Source organism: Hyperolius riggenbachi, chromosome 8 (assembly GCF_040937935.1).
Source record: "Hyperolius riggenbachi isolate aHypRig1 chromosome 8, aHypRig1.pri, whole genome shotgun sequence".
NCBI lineage: Eukaryota > Metazoa > Chordata > Amphibia > Anura > Hyperoliidae > Hyperolius > Hyperolius riggenbachi.
Genome location: NC_090653.1, coordinates 229,978,899 through 229,999,090, shown reverse-complemented (window position 1 = coordinate 229,999,090; position 20,192 = coordinate 229,978,899). Strand labels below are relative to the sequence as shown.

The following is a 20,192-nucleotide window of genomic DNA, read 5'->3' as shown; positions in this document are numbered from 1 at the left end:
TGAATGGGTTTTTTTTTAATCAAAAACATGTTTGTCCACATTTTTCGTGCTGCATGTATACAGAAATTTTACTTTATTTGAAAAATGTCAGCACAGAAAGTTAAAAAAATCATTTTTTTTGCCAAAATTCATGTCTTTTTTGATGAATATAATAAAAAGTAAAAATCGCAGGAGCAATCAAATAGCACCAAAAGAAAGCTTTATTAGTGACAAGAAAAGGAGCCAAAATTCATTTAGGTGGTAGGTTGTATGAGCGAGCAATAAACTGTGAAAGGTGCAGTGGTCTGAATGGAAAAAAAGTGGCCGGTCCTTAGAGAACCCGAGGTGGGAATCTTAGAGTTAAATCTATACACAGAGGCTGGGTCTGGCTATAGTGCCCAGCCTCTGTTGCTAGTTGAATATTCCCTAAATCCCCCCTGCTCTCTGCACAAGCCCATAAATTACAGCCGCGCTGGCGACACTGAGCGTGTCGCAGCAGGCTCTGTTTACCATTCTAGTGCCACTCATGCCGCTCCCCCGCCTCCTGCAGAGCGCCGATCCCCGCCCACGTCTCTTCCCTCGCCGCTGATTAGAGAGAAGGGACTCGGGCAGGGAACTGCGCTCTGCAGGAGGCGGGGGAGCAGCGTGAGTGACACTAGAAAAGTAAACAGAGCTAGACAGCGCGGCTGTAATTTATGGGCTCGTGCAGAGCACAGGGGGGATTTAGGGAATATTCAACTAGCAACAGAGGCTGGGCACTATAGCCAGACCCAGCCTCTGTGTATAGATTTAACTCTAAGATTCCCACCTCGGGTTCTCTTTAAGGGGTAGAAAGCCCTAGGTCCTCAAGTGGTTAAACTATAAACTGAGGAGTTGATAGCATCTCCCTTTTGCAGAGACATGGTCTAGCCCTCTGGGAGCTCAGTATTAGATACATTTTGTATCCAACACTGACGCCAAAACTGACGGAGGATTTTACAGCTGAGAGGAACAGCTGTGTGAGGAATCAAATTGCTCCTGGTACTTGCCCTAATGTGTGCTACAACATACAGCATTTAAAAATAAATGCATACATCGATAGTATTCCTTTAAGAACCAGCGTTGAATTATGTGATCTGTGCTGGGTGGGCTCTACAGCCCCCAGCACAGATCAAACACCAGGCAGAGAGATCAGATCACCCCCCTTTTTTCCACACTAGGGGGATGATGTGCTGGGGGGGGGGTCAGATCTCTGCTGCCTGCGTGTGGCTGGCAGGGGGGGCAACTCAAAGCCCCCCTCCGCGGCGAAATTCCGCTTCCCCCTCTCCTACCTGGCAGCCCTGGTGATCGGGGCTGCACAGGACGCTATCCGTCCTGTGCAGCCTGTGACAGGACGTCCCCTGTCACATGGCGGCGATCCCCGGCCGCTGATTGGCCGGGGATCGCCGATCTGCCTTACGGCGCTGCTGCGCAGCAGCGCCGTACAATGTAAACAAAGCGGATTATTTCCGCTTGTGTTTACATTTAGCCTGCGAGCCGCGATCGGCGGCCCGCAGGCTATTCACGGAGCCCCCCGCTGTGAATTGACAGGAAGCAGCTGCTCGCGCGAGCGGCTGCTTCCTGATTAATTAGCCTGCGACGCACCTGCAGCTGCCACTTTGCCGACGCGCGTTATGAGTGCGCGGTCGGCAAGTGGTTAAGTAGATTTTTAGTCCGGAGGTTCACTTTAACTACTAGCCGACCGCGTCATGCCGATGGGCGTGGTGGCAGCCCCAGGACCGCCTAATGCCGTAAAGTCCTGGGGCTCTGTTTTTTGCAGGAGATCGTGCACAGGCTGCGTGTGCATCTCCTGCTTGGTGAGCGGAGCTCCGCCTTCAGTCTCCAAGTGGTGATCACTGTTCGGGAGACTGTTAGACGGCGCAACTGCCGTCTAATTACCCGTACAGCGCTGCAATCTACAACCGTCCTGAGGCACAGAGGTGATTGGCTGTCGTAGGCTGAAGCCTATGACAGCTGATCAATAAGATTTATCTTAATTATGGGGTTTGGGGTGATTAGTGCGCTCCTCAGGATAAGAATTAGTCACAACCTCCAACACCTGGTGCGTTATGATCAGCAGGGGTGTATACCCTTATAAAAAAAATCCTTATGTTATAATGATATCAGCGCTCAAACAGGAATTTCCTACTTAACACTCATCAGCTTCCCGCTGTATGATTGACTTACTGAAAGGGCATAAGAAAGCACTTCCAATAAATCCCCTTCACAATTCACAACCTAAAATATGTACATACAAGATCTAATATTTTGATCACCGAGTCCCAGTGACCCACACACTTCACCCAAAGGTGAAGACTGATAGTCCACTCTTTTGCTGGGTTCCAATGTTCACAGATGTGCTTCTTGAACCAACACAGTACCGAAAGTCCTAGTTTTCAGGACCCAAATATAAATGTTTTTGATATTGGGAAAGAAACCTTTGCACCAGCAGGTATAATCCTCATAGAAACAATAAATGTGCTCACCAGATTGGAGTGCCAATCACAACAGTTGGCAATCAGCGCATGTGGCCCAGCCTGTCAGTAAAATCCGATCCTCCTGTCCCTCCAGCCGTATTCCGATCGTGCATGCAAAGGGAAAGACAAAGCTCTATGGCATAGTACGTTTGTAACTTGTCACCCCAAAGTGCACTTCACACAGCTTAGCTATGGTGACCCAGCACCTCTTTATCTGTCTCATGCAGGTGCTCTTATGATAGTATCCTAGCCTCTTACCAAATGCTATGGCTGACCCAATCCGACCAGCTCCGGAGCCTAAACACGGAAAGAGACGCCAGGCCATGAGGATTTTATTGATATGCGCATTTTTACTTGGAGCATTGTGAGTGCAATTTTAAATTACTTTTTACCCGGAATAAACAGTATTACGCTATGCAAAGTGTCTGTTTGAGTCTAAGGTGCTGCTGGATTGTGGATGCTGTGAAGGAAAGTGCTGCTGAATAAGTGAACATGCTGGTCGGATTGGGTCAGCCATAGCATTTGGTAAGAGGCTAGGATACTATCATAAGAGCACCTGCATGAGACAGATAAAGAGGTGCTGGGTCACCATAGCTGAGCTGTGTGAAGTGCACTTTGGGGTGACAAGTTACAAACGTACTATGCCATAGAGCTTTGTCTTTTCCTTTGCATGCACGATCGGAATACGGCCGGAGGGACAGGAGGATCGGATTTTACTGACAGGCTGGGCCACATGCGCTGATTGCCAATTGTTGTGATTGGCACTCCAATCTGGTGAGCACATTTATTGTCTCTGAGGATTATACCTGCTGGTGCAAAGGTTTCTTTCCCAATATCAAAAACATTTATATTTGGGTCCTGAAAACTAGGACTTTCGGTACTGTGTTGGTTCTGGTGGTTTAAGAAGCACATCTGTGAACATTGGAACCCAGCAAAAGAGTGCACTATCAGTCTTCACCTTTGGGTGAAGTGTGTGGGTCACTGGGACTCGGTGATCAAAATATTAGATCTTGTATGTACATATTTTAGGTTGTGAATTGTGAAGGGGATTTATTGGAAGTACTTTCTTATGCCCTTTCAGTAAGCCAATCATACAGCGGGAAGCTGATGAGTGTTAAGTAGGAAATTTCTGTTTGAGCGCTGATATTATATCATAAGGTGATCAATAAGATTGGCAAGGGGGGAGGGCGAGGGCATACAACAGTAAAAAAAAAAAAAACTTAGAAAAAAAAAATACACCAAATAAATAAACATCTGGGTGGGAGTTATCAATCAGATCCCACCACCAGAGAGCTCTGTTGGTGGGGAGGGGGAATCACTTGTGTGCTGTGTTGTGTGGCCCTGAAGCTTGGCCTTAAAGCTGCAGTGACCAGTTTAATGAAAAATGGCCTGGTCTTTAGGGGTGTTTAACACTGCAGTCCTCGAGTGGTTAAGAAAATGTTGCTTTCAAGCCAGAGATAGTTTACACCATTGCATTTTAACCATAGAAGTATACTGGCATGTTTGGTGTCTGATGGTAAATCCTTTGTAGGACTCATTGCATTCCTCACTTACTGTTCTCTCTTCACACAGATGGTGGCTCCTGCACTCCTTCCTAGCATTCCTGCATACAGCCCAGGTTGTCCTTGGATACATGTTGATGCTACTCGTCATGTCCTACAACACTGCTGTTTTCCTGGCAGTTCTCCTGGGATCAGGTGTTGGATATTACCTGGCTTTCCCACTGCTTGCCAGATACTACAAGCCACACCGCTTATAGGAAATGGTAATGGAGATATATAGATAAGGACATATCCTCCTGATTATTTTGCACACAGTGCGCTGATGGGTAGTAATGCGTGGTGCTGGAGGAAATAGACTGTTGCTATGGATACACTCCTATGCATCCAGATTTTAAGGTTGAGCACAGCCCTGGACAACCACTATAGACTGGTACTTGTTTTGGGTTGCACAGCTGTCATGTTGATGGCTTTGCTGGTTTTTAATTGTATATTTTGATTTACAGTTTTGCACATGGAAACTCCTGTGTAAAATATCTGATAGACTAAAAACTCAGATTAGCTTTCTTTTTTCTCGCTTTCTAAATGAAGGACAAAATCAGGTTCTTTCTGCCACTGCCATCCCTGTGATTTTAGAATATACAGGACGAGGTGACCGGTTAATGCTTATTTTGTGATTTCTCAGGTGAGGCATATCTAGCCAATTGCAATGCGACAATCCTTCCACTATCTCCACACACAGGATGTGGTGATTGCTCAGCGGGTGCTTTTTATGCAAAGAAAAACAAGTGTGTACTAGGTTTATTTTGCCATGACTTTTTAAAAGTTTTTTTTTTTTTCATTTTAAGATGAACATGTTTCCTAAAAAATAAAATCTGTTATAATTGTTTACACGGACATTTCTTAAGTGTTGTGCAGCCAAAGAACCTGTATCTTTTAATATGAGAGAGGTTTTTCAATGTTGGATTTTGGCTAGCATTGGTTCACACTAGCAGTGCTTATCTAAGCGCCAGACTTTGAAAATTGCTTTGCTACTGTAATGCTGTGTTTTGGTTTTAGTTTCTTTTTAAAATATAAATTGCATTTTTACGTAAGATCATACATAGCATTACATTAGCGTAAGTGTTTATCAAATAGCTGCCACTTAGAACAGCACTCATGGTGTGAACCAGCATTAGAGACTCTGAAGTCTCCCTAAACCCTATGTTAGTTACCTGGTAACTTCATTTTTAGTAACCTCCAGGACAGGTCCACCATGAGACGACATAGGCTCCTCCCAGGAACAGGAAACGTCCAATTGAGTACTCTATAAATTTTATCAGACACCCTCACTCGCCAGTATAACACAAGAACTGTTCTTTAGGTAACACCAAGGGTGTCATTCATATTATTATCATTAATATAAACATATATATACATATATACACATACACATACATACATATATATATATACACATACATACATACATATCCCTTAAGTAGGGTGGGTTACGGACCTGTCCTGGAGGTTACTAAAAATGAAGTTACCAGGTAACTAACATAGGGTTTTTCCAGTAACCTCCAGGACAGGTCCACCATGAGAAGATGGGCAAGAATCTTACCATTTAGGGTGGGTTAGCTGCCTGCAGAACTTTTCTTCCAAAGGATTGCTGTCTTGCAGACATCAGATTCACCCTGTAATGTCTTGAGAAGGTGCCAAGGCTTGACCACGTAGCTGCTCTACAGATTTCCTCCGGCGTAGCGCCCGCTCTGTAGGCCCATGACGTAGCTGTTGCCCTAGTAGAATGGGCTCTTACAACCCCTGATAAGTTTGACCCTGTCAACTTATAAGCCTCCTCTATACATAATCTTATCCACTTTGCTATTGTTCTTTTAGACATCTTCATGCCCTTAGAAGCCCCTATAGTATTTATAAATAAAGCTCTAGACCTTCTAATATCTGCTACTGCTTCTAAATAATTTATCAAACATCTTCTGACATCCAATGATGGTTCTGTATTATAAGAAGGTAACGTAATCTCCTGAGATCTGTGAAACCTCGTAGATACTTTCGGTAGAAATTCTTCACATGTCTTCAGAATCACCTTATCATTGTAGATAGTGCAGAATGGTTCATCGCAACATAAAGCCTCCATCTCACTTACTCTTCTGGCTGACGTAATTGCTATTAAGAATATCGTTTTCATTGTTAATAACTTCAATGATATATCTGACAAAGGTTCAAAGGGCTCTTTCTTCAACACCCCCAAGACTAAGGATAAATCCCAGGTAGGGATCTTCCTAACAATCAATGGTCTCTTCCTCTCTATAGATCTAAAAAATTGAATGATAAGAGGATCCTCTGCTAACTTAACATCTAGAAATGTTGACAATGCCGCCACTTGGACCTTCATAGTACTAAGGGCTAAGTTCTTCTCCATTCCATCCTGCAGAAATTCCAAAACCATAGGAATAGTATCACCTGAAAACCCTGACTGTTTCTGCCACATATTGAACGTCTTCCAATATTTTAGATATATCTTACGAGTTATATTCTTTCTACAATCTAATATTGTCGTAATTACTCTCTCTGAAAGACCCCTTTTTCTCAGAGGAGACCTCTCAGAAGCCAAGCGGACAGGTTTAGATTTGGAATGCAACCTGGGCCTCTTCTTGACTTCAAGATCACTGATTCCTTTTGTGGAATCCTCCATGGACCGTCCAATCTCATCTTTAGAAGTATTGGATACCAACTTCTTCTTGGCCAGTCTGGTGTTATCATGATCACCGTAGTCCTTGACTGTATCAACTTCTGTAACACCCGAGGTATTAACTGAATCGGAGGAAATGCATACGCCTTGTTGAATACCCATTTCTGGCTCAGTGCATCCACTGCCTCTGCCCCCTCTCTGGGATTTAGTGAATAAAATCTTTTGCATTTTGTGTTTTGTCTGTTCGCGAATAGGTCTATTTGAGGACGACCCCACTTCCTGACTAATACTCTGAATATCCTGTTTGATATCTCCAACTCTGTATTCGATAGTCTGTGTCTGCTTAGAAAATCCGCCATGTTGTTCAAAGATCCCTTTAGATGAATTGCTGATAACGATAGGAGATTCTCTTCTGCTAACATCAATATTTCCATCGAGAGCTCTAGAAGCTTTTTTGATCTCGTTCCTCCCTGACGATTTATGTATGCCACAGCTGTGGTATTGTCTGTCCTGATCTGAACATGCTGTCCCCTTAATAGATGTAATGACTGCATCAGAGATTCTTTTATTGCTCTTAGTTCCCTGTAATTTGAGGACTGGTTTCTTACTGTTCTTGTCCAAAGACCCTGAAGAATTCTTCCCTCTAAATGTGCACCCCATCCTAGTAGGCTTGCATCTGTAGTCACCACCTTCTGTGTGGGATAACTCCATAATCTTCCCTCTGTGAGGACCTTCTCTGTCAACCACCATTCTAGTGACTTTAGAACTAGTTCCGGTAACGTTAATGTCTTCTCTAGATCCTCCTGTTTCTTGCTCCAGTTCTCCATCATCCAGAACTGTAGGTTTCTCGTGTGCATTAGAGCCCACTGAACAGCTGGAGAAGTTGATGTTAGAAATCCTAATACCTTCATGATTTCTCTTATTGACATGGTTGGATCTGCCTTGCAATCTACTATAATTCTTTTTGTCTTTAATACTTTTTCTTCCGTCAGATAAAGTCTCTGTGTCTGTGAGTCTATCAAGACTCCTAGAAATTGTATTCTTGATGTTGGTTGAAGAACCGACTTGTCCCAGTTTATGATCCATCCCAGATTCTGTAACTGCTCTAGAACCGTCTCTGTGTGATCCTCTGCCTGTTTGTTCGACTCTGCCACAATCAGAAGGTCGTCCAGATAAGGGATAACTAGAATCCCCTTTGTGTGAAAGTCTTTTATTACCTCTCCCATTACTTTTGAAAATATTCGGGGAGCTGACGATATTCCAAACGGTAGGACCTTGAATTGAAAGTGCTGAACTAGTTTCTTTTTCTTTACCGCAAATCTTAGGAATTTCTGGGACGAGTCTCTTACTGGGATGTGCCAGTATGCATCCCTTAGGTCGATATTTGTCATTACACATCCTGGGGTCAGTAAGTTTCTTACAGAAAAAATCGATTCCATCCTGAATCTTAGATAAGATACAAAGGGATTTAAAGGCTTTAGATTGAGTATTAACCTGAACTTCCCCGTCGGTTTTCGAACCAGGAAAATCGTCGAGTAAAATCCTTTGTGTTCCTGACTCTTTGGGACAGGGACCACTACCTTTTCCTTCACCATATTCTCTATGCTGTTTACCAACGCGAATCTCCTTTCCTTGTCTCTTGGAAGAGGAGTCGCCACAAATCTTTTTCTTGGAAATGATTGAAACTGAATTTTGTATCCCTGTCTTACCAGATTGAGAATGAAATCGTTTTTCGTTATTTTTGACCATTGGGAATAATACTGCATTAGCCGACCCCCAACTCTTCCTTTGGCGTCACTTTTTTTCTTTACTGTCTGTGTTACGAAAAAGAAAATTCCTTTTCGCTCCTTCCTTATTAATGGCCCAGGGTTTCTTTCTCTGTTGAAACTTATCCCTATTATCCTGCCTGTTTCTCCTGAAAAATCTTTTGTTCTGAATAAATTTCTTTTTCTTCGGAAACCCTTTCTTCCTATCGGAAGTTCTCTCCAATATTTCATCTAGCTGGGCTCCGAACAGCAGTTCTCCATCAAAAGGTATATTACACACCCTAGCTTTGGAGGCCTGACTTCCATCCCAGTTTTTTATCCAGAGATTACGTCTGGCCGTATTAATTAATGCACTTGTTCTAGCATTTACTCTAATATTTTCTGCTGCAGCATCCGTAATATAATCTGTAGCCTTGGCTACAACCTCTAATGATTCTAAAATTTCTTTTTTAGATGCCCCCCTCTCAACATTTTCCTGAACCTTCTTTACCCAAAGGGCTAATACTCTTGAAACACAAGTCGTAGCTGCCGCAGGTCTAAAGTTAGCTCCAGCTGAAGACCAGGCCTTCTTTAAAGCAAATTCGACTCTCTTATCTTGTGGGTCCTTGAGGTATCCCAGATCCTCAAATGCTAACTCGTTGTCCTTATTCACTTGTGAGAAAGCTGCATCTAATCTGGGGCATCGATCCCATGTTTTTATATCCCCCTCTGAAAATGGAAATCTTTTAACAAACCCTTTGGACATGAATAATTTCCTATCCGGAAATTTCCATTGACTCATTATAGTATTCTTAGTGGATTTGTGAACAGGGAATGTCAGTGGTTCTGATGGCTCCATTCCCTGATATAATTTATCATGAATTGATATTTCTTCCGTCTTTTTGGGTTCTATTTTAAGAGTGTTATTAATAGCTAAAATGAGTTCATCCGTCTCATCCGCTGGAAATCTGAATCTAGAAACCTTCTTAAGATCCGACTGACTTTCCACACTCCTTACTGAGGATGCATCAGACTCATCATCATCTCCTTCATTATCCTCATCCTCTTCCATAGCTTCCTCTTCTGATGAAGAGATCACTCTTCTTTTATTTGATTTACTTTTATGTTTACCCGGTTGTTCTGGCTGTATCGGATCAGAACTATGCTCCGGTGCTGTACCAGCCGCTGTGCCAGCTGATGCTGTAACTACTTCCACTGCCGGATTCACAGCCTCTGATAGAGCTTCTTTCAAGGATTTAATTGTATCTGTCATCTCTTGTTTCATCACTGATCTAATTTCTTCCTGTAATGTGCCTGACTGTTCCTGAACTAACTTCACTAGGCAAGGTTGACAAAACTGTCTGGCATAATTATGGGCAAGCTTTGTGTCACAGAGCGGGCACCGCCTTCTTGGCCTTGAAGGGTCAGTAGCTTCTGTGCCCTACAATAAAACATATAAAAAAAAAACAGTGTCACCTAAAGTCCTCTACAGAAGAAGGACACCCAGGTGCATATACCTCTAATAGTGATAATACAGCCATCACCCAGACAAGGCATCCATGATTGTGTAGTTAGAATATGTACTAACTATACATAATAGATAGACTAAAAGATCTTCATCAATCTATTTAGTACTTCAAGACAGAATATACAATATTAATCTGTATATAACAACATCTGTAAAAATACCCCACGGCAGACTATAATATGCGAAATAGCAGAATCCATGTTTATAAAATAATTGCAATCCACTATAATCACGGATTTCCGACATCTGCCAGATACATAATAACTAATAATATGTCAATGAACAGACCTCAGAAAAGACGCTAAGCAGACAACCCGCGTATACTGCTATACTGATAGTGCTATGTATACATTCTGTATATAAACAGACCTCAGCATAGATGCGGCGTACTAGCGTATGGCTCATACCATAAAGGTCACCAAGCCTCCGCCAATCTCACCTTTCCCGGTTCCTGCTTAGCGTCCATCCCGCTCCGCTCTCCAAACGAAATGCCGAGCCATGCGGGTTTCCGGCGTCTCTTCACCCTCGCGACCGGAAGTGACATCACGTAAGGGCGGAAGTCCAACGTCCGGGCGCCGCCATTGTGGGCAACATCCAGCCAACCCTCCGGAGGCTCAGGACCACTCACTCCGTCACTTCCGGCGCGACCAACGGCCTCCGCCACGCGGGGAGTCACAGACGCCGCATGCTGTGCCCGGATCCACCTCATCCAGGGTAGCCGAGACAGTCTCTGGAGGAGGTAAGAAGAAATCAGCTCCTCCAACCGGATCCAAACTCCTCTCCAGGCAGGTCCATCATACGCCGCCAACCCGGTCCCTGGCACACCTGGCCTGACAGACCGGCGAGCGACATAGAGCACTCTTGTTCCCTGGAACAGGAAACGTCAACTGGCGAGTGAGGGTGTCTGATAAAATTTATAGAGTACTCAATTGGACGTTTCCTGTTCCTGGGAGGAGCCTATGTCGTCTCATGGTGGACCTGTCCTGGAGGTTACTGGAAAAACTGAGGTTTTTTTATTTTAAAAACATTACCGTAATAGTCCCTCTTAAAACGCTGCATCCTAGCGGCTGAAAACCCCCTCGATCACCCCAAACTCATGGGGTACACGGCAGGCAAAATCCACAACTTTCTTGGTCGTGGATTTTGCTGCTGCCTCTATGCGTGTCAGTCAGCGCATATCTCCACCCCTCTCAGTGAAGGAAGACAAAGGGGCGGGGGAGAGGGCTGATTGACGCGCATAGAGGCAGAGCTGCCTCTATGCGGAAGGAGCCCGCTGTGCACCCCTGTGAGTTTGGGGTGATTGAGGGGGCTTTCAGCTGCGGGATGCAGTGTTTTAAGAGGGACTATTATGGTGAGGTTTTTAAAATAAAAACCTCAGTTTAGGGAGACATCAGTCTCTTTAACGTGGAAGTCTGTGGGAATGCCTAACAAACACTCTACCTACTTCTACTATCTTGCACTAATCTTACTCTCCAGTGTGTTCTTTTTCCTCACACCCTATCCTGATTCTGCCTTGGAAGCCCCTCCCTGGATGCAGGGTTCATGTAATTAAAAAGTTTCCACTTGTTTGCTATAGTAATAGTGTGCATGGGGTACACCCTTTTGTCCCCAGCCATGTGTTGCAATTCACTGAATCAGAATGCATGGTTACTGACAAAACTACATTTTGATTTTTATTCATTATAATGAATAGAACTCACACCTGCAAGAATTGCATAAACACGGAAGTGCCCAAGTAAACTGGGATGGTGTCCTTTTCAGAGGCCTGTGCTGATGCAAAACCTTATCCGAATCTAATAGCCATGGCAATGCACGGCTATGAGGATTCGGATGCAATTCCCCCCCCCCCCTGCAATTCTGTAATAGACATGCAAAAGCACTTTTAAAACCACTTTGCAAAAATTGCTAATAGTTTTTGATGCAAAACTACCCAAATTACTGCAAGTCAGGTGAGATGAGAAGACTCCTTCACATAGCAATATTTTCTTATATCTTGTAATATAGGTGTTGTACATGGCTTGTGTGATATAGATTATAAGGAAAATGCAAGGTTCACTGTACACAGGTCATACATGACATGCTGATCGTTTGCCTTCTATACTGGGGTGATCAGACTTGGAATGTTGTTCTGAATCATTAGGATCAGAATGCAAATTTAAACTAAAGCAGCCAGGGAGTGGGATAGGTGACTTAGCTTGCCCTTTTCACTGCTTCTATGCACTGCCCTCCATTTTCCATTCTTCCTCCTCCTGCCTGTAAAGGAGGAATTATAAGAGGGCTGGAATGCAACATGGAGGGCAGCACACAGAGGTGGCAACACCCCAGGTAGTGGAGTTCTGATCCTAATGAGTTTGAACAGTGTTCCAAATTATTATTACTGATGAGGCACCTGCAGCTGGAATGGGCAAGTCATCCAGCATTGCCTGGCAGAAGACTGCAGCATTCACCTGCTCAGTTAGTAGTTATGCAATTTTAGTTCCATGCAGCCACCTACAATTAGTACTTTGGGCTAGGTTCACAATGGGGTATTGTGTTGTGATGCACCATTATTCGCAAATTTCGCAATGCACCAAAACAGTTGCAACACACATTAACGCTGCATTATCATTGCATACAGATACAGGGAAGCATACTTTTCATTGCCTGTATGCCTCACCACATACAGGCAATGAAAAGTATGCTTCCCTGTATCTGTTAATGTTTGAGTTTAGAGGTAACACACTGCAATACCATAAGGCAACATTTACACTGACTTAAACGTTGCATAGACTTATAACGCAAGTTACCGCACTGCAGTGATGAGTTTATTAACGCCGGACAAGAACATCCCGCCGTGAATGTAGCCTTAAAGTCAATGGGAAACGTATGTGAAAAAAAAAAAAAACCAGACACTTACTTAAGGGCCCGTTTCCACTAGGGCGAATTCGCATAGGCAATGAAAGTGGATGGGACTGTTTCCACTTGTCATTGTTTTCGTGCGTTTTTCTGTGCAGGATTTTTCTGCACGGTAGGGCCTGCAGAATTCGCCTGCGTGAGGAATGCAGGCGAATCGCAGCCCATGTATTTAATAGGGAAAACGCAAGTTTTTTTGCATGGAAAGTAATACAAATTGAGTCAGGCAGTGACATGTTTAAATTCGCATAGACCCTGCCTATGCGAAATCGCGGCAAAAACCGCACGCGGAATCGCATCCGCATGTGATTTCGCCAGCGGTGGAATCCCAGGGATTCGCACCGCACTAGTGGAAACGAGCCCTAAGGAGAGGGAAGGCTATGGTTCCTATAGAACCTTCCCTCTCCTGGTGCAGCATTGGCTCCAGTATTTGAATCCTCTGCTCCCAAAGACTTCTTAAGTCCCCCTCGGCAAAGTCCTCCTGAACACAGGCGGCTCCATACTGCGCAAGTGCGAGAGAGAGAGCGAGCTTGTATGTGCGCAGTATGGAGCGCCTGAGTGCTCCTAAAGACTTTTGAAGCCTCCCTTTGGAGACAGAGACTGCAGTATTTGACTAAAGTGGTCAACTGCTCCCGGGGACAGCGCTGCACCGAGGGCACAGGGAGAGGAGTGGGAAGGCTCTATAGGACCCCAGAGCCTTCCCTCTCCATATGCAAGTGCTTCCCATTGACTTCAAACCATCATGGATTTATAAAATAAACAAACCTCTGGTAGTGCGGTTGCAGTTGCCACTCCGCAACCCTCACTATGATGTTATACAAATAGTTAGGATTTGCCAACCTCACATGAGTGATGATGACCCTGCAGTGGGTCTGGTAGTAAGGCTGCAGGTTGTAGGGCCTTACTACCTCAGCAACACTAAGGCAGGGAGCACACTTGGGTAGTTATCTGCGGACGATTCGTGTGTGTGTGTGTGTGTGTGTGTGTGTGTGTGTGTGTGTGTGTGTGTGTGTCAGACAACTGTTGAAAATGGGAATTACATGCAATGTGCAAAAAGTAGTGCATGCAGTAAAACTTTTCTATTATTGCATGCAGCAATGAGAGCCAGCCCATTGATTAACATGGGCAGTCACATTTGGTGCAGTTTTGCATGTATGAAAACAGTGTGCAATTTCCTCAAGTGTGCTCTCTGCCTGGCAGCGTAAGAGTGGTCAATGACATACAAATAATGCTGAGTTGATGTAAGATTATAGAACTGTATGCAGCTTGAAAATGGGCCAGTTAGATTCCACCTTGGTGGGATTCAGCTGTTCTATTCTAAAGCTGCATAGGATTTGCAAACTTTGAATAATCCTTTATCAACTCAACAGTGACCATTCCTGGTGCAGAGATGATTAGGTGCGGTCCCCATGGGCTGGGAGGAGGCGCTGCCTGAACAGGCTTGTCAAAGGGCCTCCAAATCAGGCAGTCCAGCTGAACACCGGAACTCCTGGTTAGTAAGGGGCCCAGTCTGTATAGTAGAGATTTTCAATACAATACTAATAATTACATTGTGTGTGCAGAAAATGCATTTGGTCAGCCCAGCTCCAGTCACCATGCACTTTAAATGCAGACCAGAATTATCGGCATCTTATTGATCAACTGTAATACAGCACTGCCCACTGCTTGTTAGGCAACATTCACACACAGGTTGCCTTTAAATGCAGACAATTCATAACAAATGCCATCCAGGTTTCCTGAATCACTTCTATCCCAGCAGAGGCATCTGGAAAACTCTGGAGTGTAATGCTGGGGATACACGGTACGTTTGTCTCCTTATCAATCGAGCCGCTGATGGCTCGATTGATAATTTCCGACAGATCAGATGACCCCGCTCGAACCCCACGGGCGGACAATAGCGGGGAGTTGAGCGGAAGATAAGGAAGCTCCCGCGGGGACAAGCGGGAATCGATCCGGACGGCGGGGGTGGGTGGATCCGGCTGCAAATCAAGCCGCCGGGTCGACCCGTGTATTCCCAGCATTAGGGTCCTTTTCCATGGGCAATTGATAGGCAGTGAAAAGCCTCTGAAAACTCACAATGCCTGGTAACTGCTTGCTGCTGCCTGACAACTGCTCATTGAGCACACAGTTTAACTGCACAGGTGATTTTACCGTGATTAACGCAGTAAAATCACTGTACACTCCTGCGATTCCCGACAATCATGATCGGCGCTTGTATAAGCACTGTACTGCAAATGCTCGAGAATCGAAGCAAAAAGCTAAATGTGTTGCCTGCAGCAATTGCCATTTATCATGGAACACCCCCGATCAGTGGCAATCGTAGCAGTGAGATCACTGCCATTCAGTTATAATTGTGCCAGCACTTCAGCGATTAGCAGTAATCACCCGCTAATCACCCTAGTGTGAATGAGCCCTTACTGACCTAGACAGTCTTCTGCCTTCCCTGGCTGTATGTTACAGGTGTGACTCAGACACTGCAGAAGCCAAAAGACCAGCATTATGGTCAGATATTAAGAAGTTCTCACAATCTCATTGTAAAAGGTTTTGGTCACACTGCTGTCTGTAAATATCTGGAAAATTACATATGGTGGTTGTAGAAGTAATGAGGCTGCTGACTCTGAATTTCAGTGCAGAGAGCCAGTAGCTGCAGAGGCTGGGGGTGGGACACTGCTTACCTCTCATGTGGACAAACCACTCTTCCCATCAAATGCACCAATGCTAGTTAAATGTGTAAAAACTGCAAATGTGAATGAAGCCTAAGGCACAGTGGGCATTGTGTTGTGTTCCCTGTAACAGCAAGACCCCAATGGATTGGAGAAACCTGCGCAGCACATCTACAAGTTGTCGCATACAGTCAATGAAAAGTATACTGTAAACCTGCACCATATGCAGTGTGTTACCATGCCACAATCTGTTCTATCCTAACACCCGCTGCACTGTGAGTGTCATAGGTAATGCACTGCATTTACAATGCTGCACTTATGCTACACAATGCACCACTGTCAGCCTAAAGGTCTGCTCTGTAAAAGGCTTAATCAGCAACATCCAAAGTCTCTCAGTGAAACGTTATATGTACTTGTAATATATGCAAAAATGGTTGACGTAAAACTCCACTTTTCTTACAATAAAGTTTTTTTATTTATTAATTAGAAGCTTTTTTCATTATTTAAAACATTTAAAAGTTTTAATAAAATATATATATTTAGGAGGGAGAAATGCAGGTTGTGGATTATAAAAGGCACTTGTTTGGCTTCAGAGAAGGAGGTGGTGTGTGGTGATGTCAGTTGGGTGCTGCTCCCACATTCAGTCCAATCGCACAGACTGTGTACCTTACAATATACAAACTAGCAATATAACACCACAAACACATACCTACCTATCTGCCTGTGCCAAATGCAGACAGGAGCTGTGAAGCCTTCACACATACACACTTCACTTACATACACACACAATCACACACACTGAAACCAACACACACATATGCCGCTAATCCCACACAGGCAAAATCCAGCGCACCTCATTACCTGTCCTCCGCATATCAGCTCATGAGGTCATTTAGCTGTCAGACATTATTTGAAGGATATAGATTAAACTTGGCTGAAAACCGCTTGTGAGAGCAAAGCTGGCTAAAAGACCTCAGCCTGCAAAGTGAATTGCCTGTATTTTTTTTGAGTGCATCTCTCCAGTTTTATTTAAAAAAAAAAAAAAAAAAATGTTAAACTGCTTAACTGGCAGGTCCAAAAACATTTTTCAGTCCAATGCTAATAAAATTACTACTGCAGCCGTTAATTTTAGAAAAATGCAAAATTTTGCAGCAATGGCAGTGAGTACTTCATTCATGCAAATCAAGAGTTCTACTGCCAACTGAATTCTACTCTTCCATTTTCTAAGGCCTCATGTGCCACTCTTGTAAGGCAATTTCACCATATCTCTATGGTACAGGAGCATTCCAAGCAATCTATTTAATAGAACTCCACAAGTTTCAACCTCCAACCACATAATTTATATAAGGGTGAAATACATCTTATACTAGATCGTGTATTGTGGAGTCTGAGGCTAAAACAGAATAAAGCTAATTTCAATAGATTCATTAGAATTGCCCTCATACAACATGTTGTCCCATGTGTGGTCAGCATTTCAGAGAGGTTTCCGTAGCTGTTCCTCTCCTACACAATCATGAGGCCAAAAATAGGTGATCATCATCTAGTTGAAAAAGTAGAGTCCCTAGGTAGTGCAGACAAGGGTACATCTGCATTACTGCATCAGAGGATGTGCAATTCAACAGCCAGATACCACAGAAAATGAGCGCTCAACACCAAGAAAAATGTGTCACTCAGCAGCAAAAAAGGTTAAGCACGATTCATGCTGCTTCGCAACTATAAAACATTCTACAGCCAAGACCAATGGAAATGACGCAACTGTGTGTGATGAGGTCAGGTGGGGATGAAGAGCGTTACTCTCTATGGTCACTGGACGTCAGACTTCTATACCAGGAAGTCCAAACACAACAGAACCTGTCTGGACTCTCAGTAACTATCTTTCAAAAGGGGGTCCAGCAGAGAATGTGTCACGTTCAGACTGGCTTGCTAAATTCACAGAGTTGAACATGAGCATTAACTCAGCGTTTCCCCGGCTTGTCCTCAAGTCCCAACAGTAAAACATATTATGTGGATAGTAACACTTTAGTTAAGCCCTTTGGCTAAGATGCTAAATTTACCTCGACCTGTGCATATTGAAATATACCTTTAAAACATGAAGTGTTGGTGGGAATTCAGGACTAGTTTGGGAAAAAGATCAGGTTTAAAACTAAACTAAAGGAGAACCAAGAATACAAATAAGCTCCATTAGATCACACACGCGGCAATCACACATACTCTGTAGGTAGGAGTTGTATGGTCTGGTCTATAAAGTCCTCCATGAGGAGGGCACCACTATGTTGTGTCATAATTAAAGTGTGTAGGTTAGTGTTTATGTCTCAATGCAATATAGTGAGTGTTTATACAAAGTGAGGGGGGGGGGGGACAGATCCTTACATGTGATAAGTGGCAGTACTGAAGCATGGTGACAGCAATGCACATTAAAGCTCTGGGGTACAACATGCACAAAAGCTCAGCTATGAAAAATTATGTACAGTGTGTGGATGAGAGCCAATGTTCTGGGCTGGTCATTACACAATACAAGTAGGGGGTGACTGAGATGCAGTGATGTGTGCAGAATATCAGAACACTTTTGTATTTAATTCAGGGGGGCATAATAAAAATGCCAGCCTTGGCATAGGCGTAGCAGAGCTTAAAAAAAAAACAAAAATTAAATAAGTAGTTTTTGCCAAAGGAGGGAGATTGTGGGCGCGGCTTCTGCCCTCCATTAAGAGTTCATGTTACAAGCTCAGTCCTGTTTTGCAGGTACTCAGAATTGGGTAATAACCTCCTCCTTCTTATGTGAATCTGGTACAGGAATTTCCCTGTAGCCTTCGCCATCTTCCTCCTCCTCACTCATGGGAGACTGAAAGCCACTGTCATCTGGGGTGGAATGTACTACAAGGGATGTGGAAGACTGGAGCACTTCTGATGGAGTCTCCTCTTCTGAAGGAGTAACAAGGACTGGGATAACTTCTGGTGGCACCTGTAAAGGCAATACTGGAGGATGGACAGTTTTTTCATGTGATGGGTGCTCTTCATGTGCTGTATGGCCAACATAATCCACATGGTTGGCTGCCTTATTCTCCAGTACTTCTAGAGTATGCTCCTGGACTGAACTGTGGTCATCTGTGGTTTCCTGTGTTATTGGTTGATGTGGTCCCCCTCTTTGATCACTGTGAACATCCTTTTCCACATGAACTGAAACCTCATTATGATGAGGTCCCCCTTCTTGATCATCATGAACTGAAATCTCATTGTGATGAGTTTCCTCTTCTTGATCACTGTGTACATTTTTTCCCCCATGAACTGAAGCCTGAGGATCTTTGACCAGTTCTTTCTCCAGATGTACATTTTTAGGTGTCACAGATTCCTGAACATTGTGATCAACAACATCACTAGGTGTATGTCTTTCCTTCTGGCCCTTCAAAAGATCAGCAGCAGTAATGTGCGGTGCGTGAGACCTTGGGGCTGGTGTCACCTGTTCTTCAGGCAATGTATGTTCTCCGGCTTGGGCTGTGTCTCTGAGTGGAACTTCAACATCAAATTCCTTGACAAGCATGCCTCGGATTGCACTTACGTCAGTAGACTCCAATTCCTCTGGGATATTCGCATTAGCTGGGGCCTCCTGACAGGATTCCACAAATTCAGGTACTTCATCTTCCTGAATAAGGGATACTACTTGGCGTGCTCTACCATGCCGGCCTTCAGTAGGTTCAGTATTGTTGGGATATTCTTCAGTCCAGTCAATAGGTGGTCCCTCTCCAAGTAGGTGAAGATTGGGATCACTGTTGTGCATCACCATACTATCCCGGAACAAGTTATGCTTGCGTTGGGTGGCAGCATCCTTCACCGCTAGTGGTGGGAAAAGAAAGAAAAAAAAAAACGTATTAAACAATTATTCATACATTAAAAAAAGCAAACCCATTCTCAGATTTTCCTGGATGCACACCTCACACTTGCTGCCTGACATCTGCATGGATTCAATATAAGCTCTGGGGCTAGAAAAGCAAATTACCCCGGGGGTGTGGCCAGTGTGGGTTGGGCAAGACAGCTAGATTTGAGGCAAGGTGTGACTGGCTCATTTGAACCAGGAAAGCCAGCGAGACACCGGAGGCTTAATGGGGCTCAGCAAGGTATCATCCTGACATACACAGTGGGCTAAATGTAAAGGACAGTTATGCTGCAGTGTAAGGTTACCAAAAAATATATTGGAACCATCAAAAAGTAATTAAGGGTGCAGGGGCTTCAGAGAGAGGCTGGGCCAAAGCACATCAATGAACAGTCTCTTGTACCCATAGTTTTGACAAGTACAGAGGATGGCGAACGCCTGTGCAGACATCAGACAATTACAAATGGGTGTTTGGCTGTCAGAAGTCAAATGTCCCCAACCTGGAATTAGCCTTTATTAAAGCAGAACTAAATTCACCCAAAAGTCTAGAACTGCAAACAGATACCCCTCAAATCAGGATAACTTGTAGCTTAATTGTCTTTACTTTATGTTTCATGGTTTTAGCGTTTCAAAGTCAGATGTAGAAATGGTGAATCTAGATTTACTTTAGCTTCCAACATGTGCTACAGAAATAACTGCTGACATCTGATCTACTGTGGGAAATCCACACACAATTATATACACTGACATATTCTGCACCCAAAGGAGTTCCCGATCTATCAAAGGTCCCAACCACAATCAAGGTCTAATGCCCCTACCACAGTCTACACTACA

The 20,192-nt window shown here is 44.0% G+C and overlaps 2 protein-coding genes across 2 annotated transcripts in view; one reads left to right on the top strand and one right to left on the bottom strand.

Moving 5' to 3' along the window:
* The window catches only part of SLC31A2 (solute carrier family 31 member 2), an 81,842-nt gene extending 65,866 nt beyond the window's left edge, over window positions 1-15,976 (top strand). Inside the window, exon 4 of the mRNA XM_068248283.1 lies at window positions 4,047-15,976. Coding sequence (XP_068104384.1) covers window positions 4,047-4,233 — 187 coding nt within the window. The 3' untranslated portion in view covers window positions 4,234-15,976. The remainder of the gene's footprint in view (window positions 1-4,046) is intronic.
* NIBAN2 (niban apoptosis regulator 2) overlaps window positions 15,945-20,192 on the bottom strand; it is a 127,831-nt gene continuing 123,583 nt past the window's right edge. Inside the window, exon 15 of the mRNA XM_068248284.1 lies at window positions 15,945-19,321. Within this exon, the coding sequence (XP_068104385.1) occupies window positions 18,237-19,321 (1,085 nt within the window). The 3' untranslated portion in view covers window positions 15,945-18,236. The remainder of the gene's footprint in view (window positions 19,322-20,192) is intronic.